General features: G+C 44.1%; 2 protein-coding genes across 3 annotated transcripts in view; both read right to left on the reverse strand.

Annotated features, from left to right (window-relative positions):
- Positions 1-442: 442 nt before the first annotated feature.
- Positions 443-5373, reverse strand: Ccdc17 (coiled-coil domain containing 17). Its single transcript, XM_033767461.1, is given in 11 exon segments — positions 443-823; positions 1070-1180; positions 1252-1462; positions 1629-1832; positions 1985-2318; positions 2519-2632; positions 2834-2952; positions 3040-3367; positions 3449-3620; positions 3850-3924; positions 4007-5373. Coding segments are annotated over 11 exon segments (1929 nt in total). The 5' UTR covers positions 4175-5373; the 3' UTR covers positions 443-730.
- Positions 5374-7594: 2221 nt separating this feature from the next.
- Gpbp1l1 (GC-rich promoter binding protein 1 like 1) overlaps positions 7595-18112 on the reverse strand; it is a 51465-nt gene continuing 40947 nt past the window's right edge. For both annotated transcript variants that reach the window (XM_010610184.2, XM_010610185.3), the window contains exons 8-12: positions 13731-13871; positions 12986-13144; positions 10730-10854; positions 9657-9759; positions 7595-8455 (exon numbers count right to left, since the gene is read on the reverse strand). In XM_010610184.2, the coding sequence (XP_010608486.1) occupies positions 8303-8455; positions 9657-9759; positions 10730-10854; positions 12986-13144; positions 13731-13871 (681 nt within the window). In that variant the 3' untranslated portion in view covers positions 7595-8302. The remainder of the gene's footprint in view (positions 8456-9656; positions 9760-10729; positions 10855-12985; positions 13145-13730; positions 13872-18112) is intronic.

An 18112-nucleotide genomic window follows, 5' to 3' on the forward strand; every position in this document is an offset into this window, starting at 1 on the left:
ACAATCTCTGACTTACTCTGAACTTCTTTTTTTTTTTTTTTTTTGGTGGTACTAGGGATCGATTTTGGGACCTTGAGCTTGCAAGGCAGGTGGCAGAATCACTGAGCTAAATCCCCAGCCCCTTTTCTTGGATTTTTGAGACAGCGTCTCAGTTCAGGTTGGCCTTGAACTCAGCAGGGTTTAAACCCATGTCTGGCTTGAACTTCCTTCTTAAAGATGCCTAGTTTTACATGTTCTGGGTCCTAAAAGGCTTTTTCTCCCCTCTTTTGGTGGGGTGTAGGATATACATGGTTGAACCCCAAGCCCTTGACCCAGTATGAAATTTCAGCATGTGACTGCCCACTTGGCTGGTACACTGGCTGAGGGCCTCTTTGGGAGCCCTAGGACCCATTCATGGGCACATCTTAAATTGAAGAGCCTCAATGAAAGGCTTCTGGGCAGAAGTGAAGTCTAAAGATGGGATTTGAATGAAGTTTGACAGTAAAGCTGGCTTCAGCAAAACAGTCACCTTTCAGAAAGATTGTCAGGCAGTGTTACATACGAGTCATTTAATCTTTTACAAAAGGAAAATAAGTGCAGTGGTTGGAGTTCACTTTATTTGCCTCCCTAGTTCTCATGTTATGTTAGAGCATAGGGTAAAGCTGCAGATTGGGGAATAAGTCTCACATTCACCTTGGCTCAGAAACCTGGTGGATCTGGGTCAGCTGTGACAGAAACTTCTCATTGTCCTTCATGGAGCCAAAGGCTCTGTAGGAAGTGGCGTTTCAGTAGAGCCAAATTTAGGTGTGCAGCCAGTGGCTTCCAGTGAAGATGAGCTGGATACCTGTGGAGCAGGAGAACGTTCTTTAACAAGAACTAGAAGTGAAGAGTGCAGGTTTTGGACTTTGAATTAATGAAACCAAAGGGTGAGGTTAACTTGGTTCACATTAAGTTCTTTATGTTAGGCTACTTATCTAGGAAATGTAAAGATCAAGTAAGTTAACACACAAAACATCTGGTAGTGATTTTTTTGTATAGTGGTTAATGAAAGCTGGCCACAGCTTGTATCTAGCTATAGTTGGGCCCTCACCAGTGGTGGGTACTGGTACTGGTGGGCACTTGCTGGATTGATCTCTGCCAGTACCTGGACAGCCGCATCTCTCGAATTTACCAGTCGTAGAAAGAGCTCAGCTTGGCCTGCCTGGGGAGACAGGTGTGCAGTGGCACCATCTGCACCTTGGAGCACATCCAGCTCCCACCCTCCATACTCACCTGGGGAATCCCATTCTGCTGCCCTAGGCTGAGGCTGGAGTCCAGAGGAAGAGCCCGAAGGGGGAGGCGCCAGTAGCCACTTAGTACCCGCAGATCTCGATCAAATAGTGGCAGTGAGGCCCAAGCCTTTGGCTGTGGTGTCCTAGCCCATGGGAGCCCCTGCCAGGCCTGTAGCTCACAGACCAAGGATGCCAAAGGGGATGGAGGCAGTCTGTAGAACAACCCCAAGAAGTGTCAGAAGCCAGAGCTGAAGTCCCTTCCTAGTAGGACTCGGCCCTTGGAACCATGGTCCCTGTATACATGTGAGAAAACTGCAAGAGGAAAGACTGAGCCTTAACAGGCTAAAAGCGCCAAAGTCATGAGCTCCACTTACTGACCTGGGTACAGGCTGCCTGCTAGCAAGGATGGCACAGTTGCCTGTGGGCCCCGGAGTTGAAGGCGAGGGTAAGCAAAGGGCTGGGGGCAATGCTGTGGTCCCTCCTGTATCCTGTCCGTTTCGAGTCAAGGCAGTCATTAGTTGCACCCAAATCCAAGAAGCCTCAAGTCCTCGCAGGAAGTCATAGAAAATGACCAGGCCAGCCCTGATGGACATAAGACTTCACACAACCACTAAACTCCTTTCACCCTCCCTCCCTCCACCCTGCAAATTCCCCAAACTTAGCTCTAGTGGGTCTCCCTAAGGGTCAGTAGTGGCCAAGTCAAAGAGGTTGTCCAAGGAGGGAGCAGGCCTCACCCAGGGTCATAGGGTGCAGGGCCAAGCACATCAGATGTGGGCAGAACATATGGGTCCAGGCCCAGGTTTCTGGTCATGGTTCCAGGAAGTAGTGGCTGTGGGGAAGAGTTGATTCCTCCAGAAAGCCTTCTAGCTGCATGTGCTCCCCCTGCACAGCACACAGCCGATCCTATGACACCCCATTCCCCTCCCCACCCTTGGGTTCTCACAACCTTTTCTGCGCCGCCCAAGAACTGGAAGTTTGTGGATCCCGGAAGTGATGGCAATGGGGGCGCTACTGGTGGAGGGAGGAGTGGGGCGTCTTTCCCCCTCAGGAGTCGTGGCTCCCCTGGGCCTAGGAACATTGTAAGAGTTAGGGCGTCCCAGCACTGGAGGGTGGGGGTAATTGAGCTAAGTCCCGGGGCTCATGCACAGATACGTGGATATGTGTATGGACTTGAACTGACAAACATGGGTCTCGTTCACCATGCAGGGTCCCTCCACCCTTCTGAGCTGACCCTGTGAGGATGGGCTAAGGTTGGGGTGCCCACTTACCCCGGGGCGCCTGGCCCAGGCCCCTCCGCTTCTGGAAGGCCAGGATTTCCGCCTCCAGGCGCTGGTTTTCCGCTTCCATGACCAGAAGCTGCCCCAAGGCAGCACCTGCCTTTTCTGAGACGAACAAATCTGACTTATCACTTCTGACCTCTGGTGACCAGCCAGGTAGGCCCTGGCCAAGCCTAGATTTAGCAATTCCGATTCTAGCTACAGTCACCCAGGTTTCCAGCCTCAGGGCTTTTGCTCAAGTGGCTCCCAGGCCGATGGGAACCCTCCTCCCGCCTTTTTCTCCGGGCTCGGCCCCTTCCTGTTCACCCCTGCGGCTCTGCGACCTCCGCAGCTCCAGCGCTGATGCCTCTGCTTGCAACTGCTGTATCTTGCTCAAAACGCCAGGGTCTCGGCCACCGCCTCGCATGTAAGCCTCGCGGAGGGCCCTAGGGAGTGTGTGTGTGGGGGGGGACAAAGTCTTAACAGGACTGATGAGCTCCGTCCCTATGGCTGTCCCGCGCTGTGGTCCTCACCCAATCTCAGCAGCCAGGCTCCCTGCATTAGCTTGCAGCAGAGGCCGTAAGAGCTCAGCTTCTGGCAGCGTGTTCGACTGGGTTCTGGCACAAGGAGACGATGTCACGGATCCCCATCGGCTGGTGATACCCCTCTGCCACGGCCGCGCTCTGCCAGGGCCTCACCCTATTTGGGGCTTAAGCTCTTGAACGCGTGCCCCAAACACCTCTAGAGCTCCTCTGGTCCGCCCCGCCTCAGCCCGAAGCTCTCGCAGCTCTCGTGTCAGGCCTAGGAGTTGGGGTAGCCTGCCCCGGACTCGGGCCAAACCTTGAAGGTGCCGGCTCAGTTCTGAGGGAGTAAGAGACACAGTCAAAATGACTGTGGCCTGCTAAGGAGAGGCGGAGCGGGTCCCTTGCTCCCCGTCCTCACCTGCGCTACGTTGTTCCAGGGCCCGGCCCTGTGCTTCAGTTTGCGCCCTGCGCCTGGTGTGAGTCCCTTGCAGTGCCCACAGCCGCTCGTGAGGGCTCCCCGCAGCCTCAGCCGAGGGGCCCTCTGCTACCTGGGGTCGCATTTCCTGCTGCGACAGCCGTAGCCACTGTACCTGGAGGTAACAGCGACCCATGGTCAGTGTGTTGCGGCGACATGCATGAGGGGAGAAGATTCCAAATTTGTAGCCCTGGGAATTAAGGGTGGGTGAGCGATTTACCTCCTCTCTTAACCTCTCTAGAGCACATTTGCTGACCCATGGTCAGTGTGTTGCGGCGACATGCATGAGGGGAGAAGATTCCAAATTTGTAGCCCTGGGAATTAAGGGTGGGTGAGCGATTTACCTCCTCTCTTAACCTCTCTAGAGCACATTTGCTGACCTCCTGGTCTGGGGGACCCTGGAGTTCTTGTGACACAGTCTAGGGACAGAGGTTAAGATGAAGAACCTGAGTCCAGGCTTGCTGGATTACCCACCCCCGGCCACAGGGGTGCAGGCCTTACCGCGATGCCCCCTGATTCAGTAGAGGGCTTTGCTCCAAGAGTCACTTCCCTGGTCAGGCGGCCAATGCAGAAGCGCTGAGTGTGGGTGGCCAACAGGGCCCAGGAGCGGAAAACCATGTCACAGGACCCACAGGGCAGGAGCACTGGCTCCCCAGGGTAGGCGGCCATGGGACTGAAAGCAGCCTAGTCCCGCAGAAGACACAGCAGACAGCCTGAGGAGTCTAGATTATGAGGTCCACAGGATCTTCAAGTTTTATGTTTGGGGAGGAGCCTTGGCTCCCTGGGCAGCAGCCACAGGCCCGGGCAGGTTAGAATGGGTGGGGAAGCTGTGCCAGTTCGGGAGAAAGCCAGGCTTGAAAAAGCCTAACGTCAGCGCCACCTCGGTTTCCTTGCCTCCCTACAAGGGGGAGCAAACAGATAGATGCCTTCTAGTCTAACTGGGACATTGGGACTTACTCCACCTCTGGTGGTTTAACAGCCTCTGACAGGCAAGGACCATCTTTCTCATGGCTGCATCCCAAAGCAGGTAACAACACAAGTCCAGGAACACGTGGGAGACGTGACATTCTGCCTAGACAACATCTTTCCCCAGAATAAAAGGTTCTTTTAACAACATGCCTCTCTTGAGGCGACCATAAATGTTTTCCCCTCTCCCATACTAGGGACTGAATGGAGCTTCATCTTGAGCCATTCATTCCTTTGAACCTAAGTTGCTTAGGCTGAGCTCAAAGCTGCACGTTTCGTATCTCAGTTTCTTAGAGCACTAGGATTACAGGCATGTACCACACCAGGCCTGGTGTGCACACCACTTCTGAACCCCGTCGCCCTAACTCCCATTCTGTCACTCCTGTTTTTTCAGCTGCAGATGGGGGATAATCAGCATAGCCCAAGCAGTTAGAACTGTCAGAGAACATAACCAATCCATTAGAGGAGGGAATCAAGTCTAGAAAGGAATCCCTCCCTTCTAATACAAGCAGCCTGGTCAAATTACCCTCCACACCCCCAAGTACCCACTACTGTCTAAACATGTATGTATCAAGTTATAAAGAGGGCTGGTCCCATATCTCAAAGAAGCTCCCTTTTCTACAGGAAACGGGGACCTAAAGTTATTTCCTCCCATATAATATACAAAGCCAAGGTAGGAGCAGAATCTCAGTTCATCTTAATTCTGAGACTGTTTTTAAAAATATGTTCTGAAAAAGCTAGTAAATGGCAAAGCCCAAATCTTAATTTCTCAAATTTGATACGTGTTTTTAGTTCATTGTATACTCCCCACCACCACCACTTTCCCGGGGATTGGGCCCTTGTGTTTGGGAGGTAGGCAGCAGCACCACTGAGCTAAATCCAGGCCCATATACTATTTCTTTTTTAAAGACAAAGTCTTAAAAAAAAAAAAGACAAATTCTCAACATGTAGCCTCGGTCTCCCAAGTGCTGGGGTTATATGTGTGGACTGCAATGTCCAGCTATTTCATTTATTGCAGGATGCATATTTCTCATATAACTGTGACACCAGGATTCACAATTAAACTGTTGTGACCGGCCAAGTTTTCTCTTATTAGCATATATATGTCGGGCTCGGGTTTTAGCTCAGTGGCTCTGCCGCCTGCCTTGCAAGTCTAAGGTCCTGAGTTCAATCCCCAATACCAAAAACAAAAACAAAGGAGCATATAAATGTCTGAAATACTGAAGCTGGATGTAGTGGCACATACCTGTAATCCCAGCACTTTGGGAGTTTGAGGCAGAAAGATGGCAATGTCAAGTCCTACCTGGACAACTCAGCGAGTTCCAGACTCAAAAACTTAAGGGGTTGGGAATGTAGCTCAGTGGCATACCATGGGTCTGATTCTCAGGACAACAAAAAAAGTCATCTTACACTCAACCACATATGATTATATATATAATTTTTGGGGGGTGGTAGTGGTATTGGGTCTTCAAATTGAGTTATATTCCCAACCCTTTTTGATTTTTTTGCTTTGACAAAGGGTCTTGCTAAAGTGCTAAGTTGCTGAGGGTCAGTTCAAACTTGCAATTCTCCTGCCTTAGCCTCTGAGGGTGTCGTGACTATAGTAAGTGTCCATCACACTTCTGCTTCAGTTAATTCTCTATGCTCTGTCTCAACTGTTATCACTGGTTTGTATATGGACTGCTATGCTGTAACACTGGCAGCAGGAACTATGCGTAGCATCAAAATGTCTTCTAGAAGTTATCTTTCTAACATGCAATAAGGGGCTAGGGATTTGGCTCAGTTTCCACTGCCTGCCTCACAAGTGCCAGGTCCCGAGTTCGATCCCTGGTACCAACCCCCCTGTCAAATACAACAAGGCCTAGAACTCATCAACTTATTTCCCAGTAGGATATACAGTAATCATAGTTACCTGTGTCTACTAGGGACAAACTAATGTAGGGAGAGCAAATATGTCAGTGTTCAGGGCCAGATATCCATTAACTTCTACATCAAATCTTTGGCCTAATGTTTCATCTTTTCTTTACATTTTAAAACTAAACTTTTTTTTTTCTGAAACACTATGAGCCTTGAACTTACAGCCTCCTTGTCTCAGCCTCCCCAGTGCTAGGATTATGGTTTCATCTTTTCTAATACAATTGTTTTATTCTCTCCTCTTCTGGACTGGTTACTTGTTGCATCCTGAGCCTTGCATAATGGCCTAGGACATGTGATAGTGGCTTGGGAAATACAGAATGAAATAACCTGCTTCCTCCACCAGCCATCTAGCCTGAACTGGCCCAAGTCTTTCCCCTTAAAGTTCTTATTTAGTAGATAAATTGAGGCAGAGACCTTTCTTAAAACACTTGCATTTGGAAACATGTACATACACAGATACTAAAATATGGGTGAAGGGACAAAAATTGAGTTTCTGATTATATTACTGATAATTTATTGCAAAGGACTTCTTTTCTTTTTTTCTTTTTTTTTTGGTACCGGGGTTTGAACTTAGGACTGTGCAAGGCAGGCACAGTGCCACTGAACTAAATCCCCCACCTTATTGCAAAGCATTTTCTGCATCAAGAAAGTATCTTCCAGGGCCAGGGATTCAGCTCAGTGGTTCTGCCACCTGCCTTGCAAGTACAAGGTCCTGAGTTTCATCCCTGGTATTAAAAAAAAAAAAAAAAAAAAAAAGTTATCTGCTAAGGCTGGGGACATGGCTCAGGGGTTGAGTGCTTGCCCAGCATTCCAGTGTGGGGTGTATAGCTCTGCTAAGATGAGAAACAGGAGTGTCTGAATACAGAGTTCTTCCAGACTTCTAAAAACACTTGCCCTAAAAAAAGAACCTACCCTTAATTTTATTTATTTATTTTTGGTACCGGGGATCAAACTTGGGACTGCACACTTGCAAGGCAGGTGGAGGAACCACTGAGCTAAATCCACGACCCCTTAATTTTAGAGAAAATATACTTTTTTTTCTTTTTGGTTTGAGTCAGGGTCTCACCATGTAGTCAAGCTGGCCTGGAACTTACAGTGATCATTTTGCCTCAGCCTTCCAAGTCCTCGGATTACAGGCAAGCACCACAAAATATACTTTGTACACAGGACAATCCAAAATGATGCAAAATATTTATTCCAAGTTAGTTATTTTATGCAGTAGTTTTTCCCCCTCAACAGACTTGTGATAACCACATCTTTTTAAATCTGTAAATAATGTTATCAAAATAATCTTAATATTTGAAATCTCACAAAAATTTATATTTTACAATCCACCCTGAATATCAAGGCTGCAAGAATAACACATTTCCTATATCCAAATATTTTACAGCTGTACCCAAAAAGGAAAACAAAAACAAAAACAAAAAACCATATGCTTGGTTAAGGGCTAAAGTTACCCGAGCAGCCAAAAATAAAATAAAATATCCAAATTATTAGCATTAATTTAATACAATTATAACTTCAATAGTCACTTTGTCATTGACAATGATTGCCTGAGCACAGGGGTGAGTGAGCGCCCCAGGGCTGGTAGTGGAAGCTGCTGCTGCTGCAGGACAGCACCAGCTCCTCTCCCTCTGCACTGCCAGCTCCCGCCTGTGCATTGCCCGTATGTTCTGCACATGTATTTTAAAATCTTTCCCACCACACAAACATCTCTATTAAGCAGGTAACAGGAAAGAACAATAACAAAAGCTCAACAAGCCAACTGCGCTCTCTTTGGGATATGATTATTTCCCTTGTGCATGAAGTATTCAACATAAGAAAAGGAAAAGGAAAACAGTAATTTCTTTTGTGTATTCCCGAAACAGACAAGCTGAGTTTACTGGTTCAGATGAACTGTGAACATTTCTGTGCCTACTTCCAGGCGTCATCATCTGATGTCTCACTACTACTTGTTTCCGTGTCTGAATCCTCAAACTCTGCTTTACAAGTGTTTCTCCAAGGGGAGAAGAGGCTCAAACTGCGGCTCTGCAAGAAGCCATTCTTTCCAAAGCCGTTTCTTCTCAGCTGCGGACAACATGGCAGAGAAAGAGAAAGGAAAACTCATCAATGACTACACTGGCACATGGAACTGGGCAAGGCCAGGCCTTGGTTTAGAAGGAGAATATTCAAACTTTCATGTGCAATGATCATCCAAGATTGTTCTGAAGGGCAGATTCCAATTCAGTACGAGATTTCCTGTTTCTACAAGAGACAGGAGTGGTTAGGTCATCCTGTACATTGTTCCTTTATCCAACATCAATTATATTTACTTATTTTTAAACAGGGTCTCACTATGTAGGTCATGCTGGCCTTGAAGTCGCAGCAATCCTCCTGCCTTAGCCTCCTGAGTGCTGGGATTACAGGTGTGCGCTGACACACCCGCCAATTATACTTTAAATATTTGCCTCCAGAACCGTCCGCTCAGTGGGCTCTGTAGAAACTTCGTTTATCTTGTTCACTGCCGTATACCCTATGATCTGGCAGCGTTTTTATTCAGAGAAAGAATCCAAGTTGTTTTTGGTATAGTACTGGGCCCTCAATTAGCTACCACCCCAGGTCTTTGTATTTTGAGATAGGTCCAGGCTAGATTCAAACTTACAATTCTCCTATCTCAGCCTCCTAAGTAGCTGGGATCACAGACATGCACCATCCCTGCTGGCTCAAGCATTTGTTGAATAAACTTTAGATAGGGCTTCTGAACTCTGCACTGGACAGAGTACCACACTACAGGGTCAGAAGTAGACGAAGGTACACTTCTCTTTCTTAAAGAATGAGAGCTCATAATTCTAGCACTTGGAAGGTTGAAGCAGGAGAATCTCCAAGAGTCTGAGGGCACCTGGACTACACAATGATTTCAAGGCCAGCCTAAACTACATAGAGACCCCCTGCCACAAAAAAACAAATGATTAAAAACAAAACAAAACAAAAAACCAAAGACTGAGAACTCAGACTGAGATCAGCCTTGCAGTTTTGATAAAGAGTGAGAGCTGTGAGGATGAGTATTTTACTTTCTGTAATATTGGCTAGTCATTGGCTTGGTTTGCTATCTACTAATGAAGATCCCTTATTGCCCAGGCAGAGCTCAGTGCCCTTTTATATTTGTTATGACAACTTACTTTATACTTTATTTTTCAAGGTCTTTTTCTTAAACTTCAGGACTTCCCAATGGCAAGCACTGTCCAGACCCCTTTCTCTCCTAACAGTTAAAGGAGGGTTTATGAGGTACCTGCTCTGTCTTCATGTGGAACTCTCTGAGTTCATCTTCCGTGAGTGGAAGGCAATTCTCATCATTTTCAGGATATTCCTGCCATCCCATTGCTTTCAATAACCTGATGGAGGCAGAAGGACAGGCAAAGAAAATATGACATTAATAAGTCCAAGTGGGAAACTCACCACTTTCCACAAAAAACTTTCCTATCCAGAGCAATAAATGTTAAGAGAAGGAACCCCCAACACACTTGCCATGGGACAACTTACTCAAGCACTCATAATTAAATGAGAGATCTCTACATTGAGAGAAAAGAGCTATTTGAAGAGACAGCAGAAGCAGAAAACATGTTAGTATAAAGAAAAGAATCAAAGGTGGGCGTGGTGGCGCATGCCTGTAATCCCAGCACTCGGGAGGCTGAGGCAGGAGGATTGCTGTGAGTTTGAGACCAGCCTGGGCTACACAGTGAGTTCTAGGTCAGTCTCAACTACATAGTGAGACCCTGTCTCAAAAAACTAAAAAAGAAAAGAACCAAACTACAGTGACTCTCAGGCTTATCAAAATAGAGGAAGAAATTTCACTTCTGCTCCCTGAGCAAGCATGTACTTAAGTTCTCTTTCAATTTCATGGAATTGTTGCTTCTGTTACAAACTTTCAAGTCCCTTTCAGGAAGGTACTGCCATACTTGGCAGGCCCCACTCACCATCCAGTGCCCAGAAGAATGGCTTCTCTGTGTGTTCAAGAACGTCACTTAAACATCAGGTTCAACAAATGAGGGTCTTAGGCTACCCATGGCTCATTTAAACGGATTTTATGGTAACTGCTCACTTGAGCCAGCACAACTGTCAGGGAGGAGAAGGAAAGTTTCCTTCTCTCTGACTACAGCCATAAACTGAGTCTGAAACTACAAGAAAACTTTGCAGCAGGATTGTGAAAAAGCTGGCCATGTCTGTGAGACAATAAAGGAAGCTGCAGTCCACATAGTCAAAAAAGTTTACAGTACTTATGGGAATATGACCCTGTGGGTCAGACTGAGATGTCCTGTGTTCACGGCCCTTATAGGTCTTACACAATATTCCTTGTGATCTCACCTGTGCTCTGCTTCCAGAGAATGTGAGAGGACCTCTCCTTCTTCCACAATGGGGAGAGAGAGACCATTCTGAAGACAGCTTTCCTCCCCATTTTCCTTTGGTTCGGGTGAGCTGTTGTCCTCCAACTGCAGTAAGGAAAAGCACATACTTGGTTAAGCATCTTTTTTGGAGAGATAAGCAACCTACAAAACCAGGGAGTCAGAAGCCAACAACTACTTTCCAGAAGAAAACCTTGGCCCAGGTTTCTTCCAGTTAGAAGTGGGGACAAGCTATATCAACAAACTGTTTCTAGGGCCAAGGATTTAGCTCAGTGGTTCCACTGCCTTCCTCACAAATGCAAGGACCTGAGTTCGATCTCCAGTACCAAAAACAAAACAAAACAAAACAAACAAACAAAAAAACCCCAGACTGTTTCTGAAATTTATATGGAAAGGCAAAAGAGCCAGAACAGCTAACATTAAATTGAAGAATAAAACTGGAGGACTAATATAGTACACTATCTGTCCTCAAGATTTACTAAAAAGCAAGAGCAAGCCAAGTGAGGTGGTACATGCCTGTAATCCCAGCACTGAGAGGATTGGGATGGGCAGGGAGAGAAATGGAACCATGATGCTAAGGTCGAAAGATCACAAGTTCCAACTTAGTGAGATCCTGTCTGAGAATAAAAAAATAAAAAGGCCAAGGATTTAGCTCAGTGGTTCCGCCACCTGCCGTGTAAGTGCATCCCTGATACCCACCCCGACCAAATAAATAAAATAAAAATAATCCCAAACACAGACCTTACATCCTTCACAAGAATAACTAAGAACAAGTCACAAATCTAAATTTCAAATTAAAAAAAAAAAATCACAGGAGAAAAATACAGATCATCATGATATAGCAATGACCTTAAAAAAAAAAAAAAAAAATTTTTTTTTTTTTTGGTACCAAGGATCCAACTTGGGTCCTTGTGCTTGCATGGCAGTTGGCTGAACCACTGAGCTAAATCCCTAGCCCAGCAATGACCTTTTTAAATATAAAAGGCATGATCCATAAAAACAATAAATGATAACTGATCTTCAGTGAAAGTAAATTATTTTTTTTTTTTCCTTTTTTGGTACTGGGGATCAAACTCAGGTCCTTGCGCTTGCAAGGCAGGCGGCGGAATCTCTGAGCTAAATCCCTGGCCCTTTTTTTTTTCCTTTTTGAGAGAAGGTCTCACTACAGTAGTTCAGGATGGCTTGGAACTCACAGTAATTCTCCTGTGTGCTGGGATTACAGGTATGCACCACCAAACCTGGCGAAAATAAAAATTTTCTATTCTGTAAAACAACGTCAGGGAATGAAAAGCAAACCACAGAGAGGGAGAAAGTATTTATAAAAGACATATGTGAACAGACAGATGCTTATAATCCTGGCTCTCTGGGAGGCTATAAGGAAGGGAGAATTGTCAAGTTTGAGCCTGGTGTGGGCAACATAGTGAAACTGCCTCAAACAAACAAACAAAAAACCCACCAAGATCTGGGGGTGCAACTCAGTAAAGGCTCTGGGTTACATCCCCAGTACTGTGGAAAAAAACAAAAAAAGAAAGTCTTATTTGATGAAAGACTATTATCTAAGATAGATATAAACTCTTAAAATGCAATAAAGAAATAATTTGATTTAAAAATGGGCTAATGGGCTGGGGATTTAGCTCAGTAGTGCTGCTGCCTGCCTCACAAGTGCAAGGTTCTGAGTTCAATCCCCGGTACCAAAAAAAGGGCTAAAGACATGAACAGACACATGGCCAAATAATACAATCTCTTTTGAAGACAGTTTCTTTTCAATTTTTTTGGTACCAGGGATTGAACTCAGGTCCTTGTGCTTGCAAGGCAGGCTACCGAACTGCTGAGCTAAATCCCTGGCTCTGGAAGACAGTTTGTTACAAACCTAAACATTCTCTTACCTAAAGACCCAGCAACCACACATTTATTTACCTAAAGCAGCTGACAACTAATGCCTACACAAAAAACTTGCACAGAGATGATTATAGCATCTTTTCATAACTGCTGAAACCTGGAAGGAATCAAGATACCCCTCAGCAGCAGGTGAAATGAAAGGTCATTAAAATAAACCCTAACTGGAATCTCTAAAGAACAATGGATTAAACTGACTTTACTGCAGGCTCTAGGAGCCTGATACTTCTATATACAATATGTACATTTAAAAATCTTACCACTTCTTCCCTGAGAAGAAAAAAGCACACATATAACAGAAAAAAATACCCTATGCTCTTACATCCTCCAGCTTGTCACAGTCTCTGTTCTCAGAAAAGTCTCCATTCCGGTCATCCTTCAGAGTCTTCAGGAACTCACTCTTCCTGTCAGTGGTTCGGCGTGTCAACTTGGTCAGACGAGAGGAGCTGATCTCAACTGGAGGGGTAGTGCTGGAGGGACTCTGGGCAAGTATCACAAATAAGGGCCAGGGATTTAGCTCAGAAGTGCTGCTGCCTGCCTCACAAGTGCAAGGTCCCAAGTTCAAAACCCAATACAAAAAAAAAAAAAAAAAAAAAAAAAAAAAAAATTCACAATTAGGTTGCTCCTGGCAGCAAAGAGCAAGAACTGGGATTCTCTGAGTTATTTCTACATGGCATGGATTTCTAGAACCTGGTAGCCTATTTATCACTGTCTTTTACCAAAAATAAGTAGCATGGTTCCTATGGTTAAGACTTGTTGGGGCCAGGGATTTAGCTCAGTGGTTCCAATGCCTGCCTTGCAAAGCACAAGGACCCGAGTTTGATCCCTGGTGCCAAAAAACAAAACAAAAAAACAAAAAAACAAATCAAACAAACAAAAAAAACCTTGTTGGTTTATATAGCACTTTGTTGATCTTTCTACAGAAACCAGCAGAATATAAATTTGACACAATCTTGGTCTATCACACCATTTACTCCATCCTGCTGCTACCCACTTTTGGATCCTATCGGAAGACATTAGTAATAAAACTCTTTGCTAACTAGTTACAGAAAAACTGTAATTCTTACCTCTTTGGGAGAGCTTAGAACTGTAACACCAGCAAGTATCACTGGTTTGGTAACAGAGATTGGATTGGTAAAAGCAGACTCCCGGCTAGAGGAAAGGGATCCTGATTTGTGTTCCATTCTGTTAGCTTTCCATGCATTGGGCTACAAGGGAATAAAAGAAATCAGTCAATGAAAGCACACAAATAGTTATAAAATTGTAAACAAAGAATGAAATGTCACGAGGGCTGGGGATTTAGCTCAGTGGTTCCCCTGCCTGACTCAAAAGCACAAGGACCCAAGTTCAATCCCCGGTACCAAAAAAACCAAAAAAAAAAAAAAAAAAAAAAAAAAAAAAAAAAAAGAGAGAGCTGCGGATATGATTAAAGTTCAAAACCTTTCTTTTTTTAGTGCTGGGGATTGAGTCCAGTGCCTTGCCCATGCTAAACAAGAACTATAGCATGAGTTATACTGTGATCCTTTCTAGAAATTTTTGAGACAGGATCTCACATACAAATCTGAGAAACAGGACCAGTGACTTTGCTCAGTGGCACTGTGCCTGCCTCACAAGCACAAGGTCTGAGTTCGATCCCCAGTACCCCACCCCGAAAAACTGAGAAACAGATTTTCCGCTTACTTTTTTTTTTTTTGGTACCAGGGATTGAACTCAGAATCTTCGCTTGTGAGGCAGGCAGTGCCACTGAGCTAAATCCCTGGCCCTCCACCACTTACTTACAACCCTCCTGGCCTTTGCCTCCCAGACTGTTGTGACTATAGGTATGCATCACTGTACCTGGCAGATGTTTTCATTTATAGTGATTGCTAACGTCCATAAATCACATCAGAAAAAAATGCTGTTTTGTAGGAATTTTGATGCCAAGAAGCTAGTTCTAGGCTAGGGTAGGCACCATAAATGGCTAAACAAACCTGGTTTAGTCCACAACCTTAAACCTTTTGCTTAGCTTTGTGGGGTCAGGCTATGATTCCAACTGTAATGGCAACTAGTATAGCTTGAACACTCCACACTTTGAGTTACTCATACTATATGAGGAGGTCAAGAAACATGAGGCAGGTCAACAGAGTGGGGCCAAAGCAAGTAGAAAACTCCTATTTATTTTTGCACAATTAAGCAATCAGAACTAAGTGACCTACAGGAAAAAGGAAGGGCTAAGGGCTGGAGATTTAGCTCAGTGGTTCTGCTGTGTGCCTCGCAAGCGCAAGGTCCTGAGTTTGATAGGTGGGGGGTGCTGAGTAAAAATCAATTCTTGGGTGACTTCTTTGATGAAAGCTATTAAAGAGGACACAAAAGCTTTAGAAGGGCCCAGGATTTAGCTCAGTGGTTCTGCCACCTGCCTCGCAAGCACAAGGTCCAAGAAAAAACAAAACAACAACAATAGAAAAACCAAACAAAAACCAAAACAACAAAATAAACAAAAACCAAAACAAAAGCTTTAGAAAGAGAATTAGATTTGCTGAGTATTTAAAATGTACTAGTTGTTTACCACATGGTTCTATTTAATTCTTTTTTTTTTTTGGCACTGGGGATCCAACTTGGGTCCTTGCGCTTGCAAGGGAGGCCACCAAACCGCTGAGCTAAATCCCCGGTCTTTCTATTTAATTCTTAAACCAATTATTATGTTGATTTTATTTTAAAAAGAATGCCACTGAGGACAACAGTTATGCAATTTGTTCAAGGTTACTCAGCTAGTACTCCATACTGCTTTTTCACTATCTCACAATGCCTCCAAAATTAATGTACAGGCAGAGTGGAAAGACAATGACCCAGCTAGAATGAAGATTTTTTTTTTTTGCTTTTGCACTGACAGAAATCAGAAGATGGAAGCTTGTATCAAGTTAACTATAGTGATCTGTGACTTTCTCAGAGCTAGAGTGTTTGTTACAAGAAGCCTTGTCTTTCTTTTGACACTGTCATCTCAGAAACATTTGGGTTTCTGTGGTGGTAGTAGAAAAAGCAGATAGCCTTACAGAGAATACCTAACTCTCTGCTCAATTCTATTCTAATTTAATTTTCAATAAAAACATTGTCATACTGAACTGCTCACTGGAGAAAATCACTATTCCCTTACTTCCCAGCCTTTTTGGTACTGGGGATTGAGGTCAGGACCCTGCGCTTGCAAGGCAGGGGGTGGAACCACTGAGCTAAATCCCTGGCCCTTTTCTTTTTTTTTTTTTTTTTGGGGAAAAAAATATTCGCTATATAGCTTAGGCTGGCCTCAAACTTGCAGTGATCCTCCTCTGCCTCAACCTCTTGAGGGCTGGCATTACAAGTGTGTAACAAAATGCCACATTCCTACTCCCTTTTGCATCACGTGATTATGTAGGTAAAAACCCACTAATATAAACTTCACAGCAACCTTAGCTTTGTTTTGACGATTTTAGGGATTAAACTATCAAGAGCTTTGTACTAGGCTGTATTTCCAGTTCTTTTTAAATGCATCTTTTTGGGGAATGAGATAGTATTCAATCAAAAATCTGAACCTATCCCTTTCCTTAAGTCCCTGATATTTCATTCTGTAGCTTCCTTCCACTTCTTTCACCCAAACATGGCATACTATGCTCCAGTTTTTTGGGTGAAATTTTAAGTCCCTTTTGTCTAGAAGGCCCCATCCATTTGACTTGTGCTGAACAAACTAATATGGCTTCTAAACTTCTATTTACTATACTATTACTGAGTAACTAATAGGATATGGCAGAAACTATATTCCTAGTACTTTCAAAACTTTAATTCCAACTTTTTTGTTGAGAAACAGTTTAGCAAAATCAAATAACTTTCTCAAAATAACAGCCTTATAGAGTGGCATAAGATTCTAGTCATCATACTTGTCTAGTATGTGTAAGGCCCTGTGTTCAATCCCTAGTGCTTAAAACTTTCCTACTATACACCATTACCACATGCCTTCGCTATAAACTGTCACTATCCTGATCAGACTTCATTACTTTTTTTTTTTCTTTTTTTTTTTGGTACCGGGGATTGAACTTAGGTCCTTGCGCTTGCAAGCAGACTTCATTACTTTTTAAAGGAAATAATAAACAGCTTTACATCAGTTATAGGTATTCATTTGATCCTTGATTCAAAAGAGATGAAGTGATATTAAGGCTCTGTATCACGATTTTTATCTTTGCCATTTCACTTTTAAAATACCTATGAGATTTTGAGTACATAATGACTGTTTTACTCATTTTCAGTCTAACAATTGTTGCAGACTTTCAAATGACGTAACACTTATGAAAACTATTTATTTTTCAGCACATACATCTCCGGCCTTTTTTTCCCCCCGTTCCTCCTCCTCCAGCTGCTTCTTCTTTTTAAAGACGAGGTCTTGCTAAACTGTTCAGGCTGGGTTCGAACCTGTCATCCTTCTGCCTTAGCCTTTATGAGTTCTGGGATTACAGGTGTGTATCACCCTGTCCAGCCTATAAAAACTAAATTCTTAAGGATGGGACAAACATGAGGTATGCTGTCATTTACTGTCAGTTTGAAGTACTTCATAAAACCTTAGTCCTCACAGAATGCCTAAAAGGTAGGTATTAACATTCTTTACAGATGAAGAAACTGAGATAAGACCAAGAGGTTAAGAAACTTGCCCAAAATCATACTACAAAAGAGGAGCAAAACAGAACTTGTCTATTTCAAAGTTTAGCTGTTAAACTCTCGTACTGGATTGTTCATTTCTTTAAAATAGTTGCACTCTCACTTGAACTTGTTCTTTCTTTTTCCTATCAGAGTAGTAAGTATCCCAAAGCTTTTCCCAGGTAGATAAATGCTATAATTTTAATCTCAATTAAATGGGCCCCAGAAGGCCCATGTTGTAAAGGCCTTGGTCCTCAGCCCATGTGCTACTGGGTAGTAGAACCTTTAAGAGGTAATGTCTAATGAGGTAGGTCACTGGAGGTGTGCCATTATGTGTACACAGGGTTTAAATCTATTTAGGATGTTATTAGAATCTGGTATTTTGGCTGGGTGTGGTGACACATATACTCGTAATCCTATTACTTTAGAAGGCTGAGGCAGGATCCTAAATTCAAGCCCAGCCATGGCAACTTAGCAATATTCTGTCTCAAAATAAAAAAATAAGCCAGGAATGCTGGTGCATGTTTATAATCACAGCACTCTGGGAAGCTGAGGAAGTTCAAGCCCAGCCTGGGCAATTTTAGTGAGACCATGTCTCAAAATAAAAAATAAAAAACAAGGCTGGGGTTGTAGCTCATGGCGAAGGTCCTAGGTTTGATCACTGTGTGGATGGAGAGTTGGGGGAGAAGGGTGATGTAGTTCAATGAAAAAGCCTTGGGGGCTGGGAATTTAGTTCAGTGGTTGCACCACCTGCCTTGCAAGCACAAGGTCCTGAGTTCAATACCCAGTACCAAAAAAAAAAAAAAAAAAAAAA

This window comes from Fukomys damarensis, unplaced genomic scaffold (assembly GCF_012274545.1).
Source record: "Fukomys damarensis isolate Sample0158 unplaced genomic scaffold, DMR_v1.0_HiC HiC_scaffold_23, whole genome shotgun sequence".
Taxonomy (NCBI): domain Eukaryota; kingdom Metazoa; phylum Chordata; class Mammalia; order Rodentia; family Bathyergidae; genus Fukomys; species Fukomys damarensis.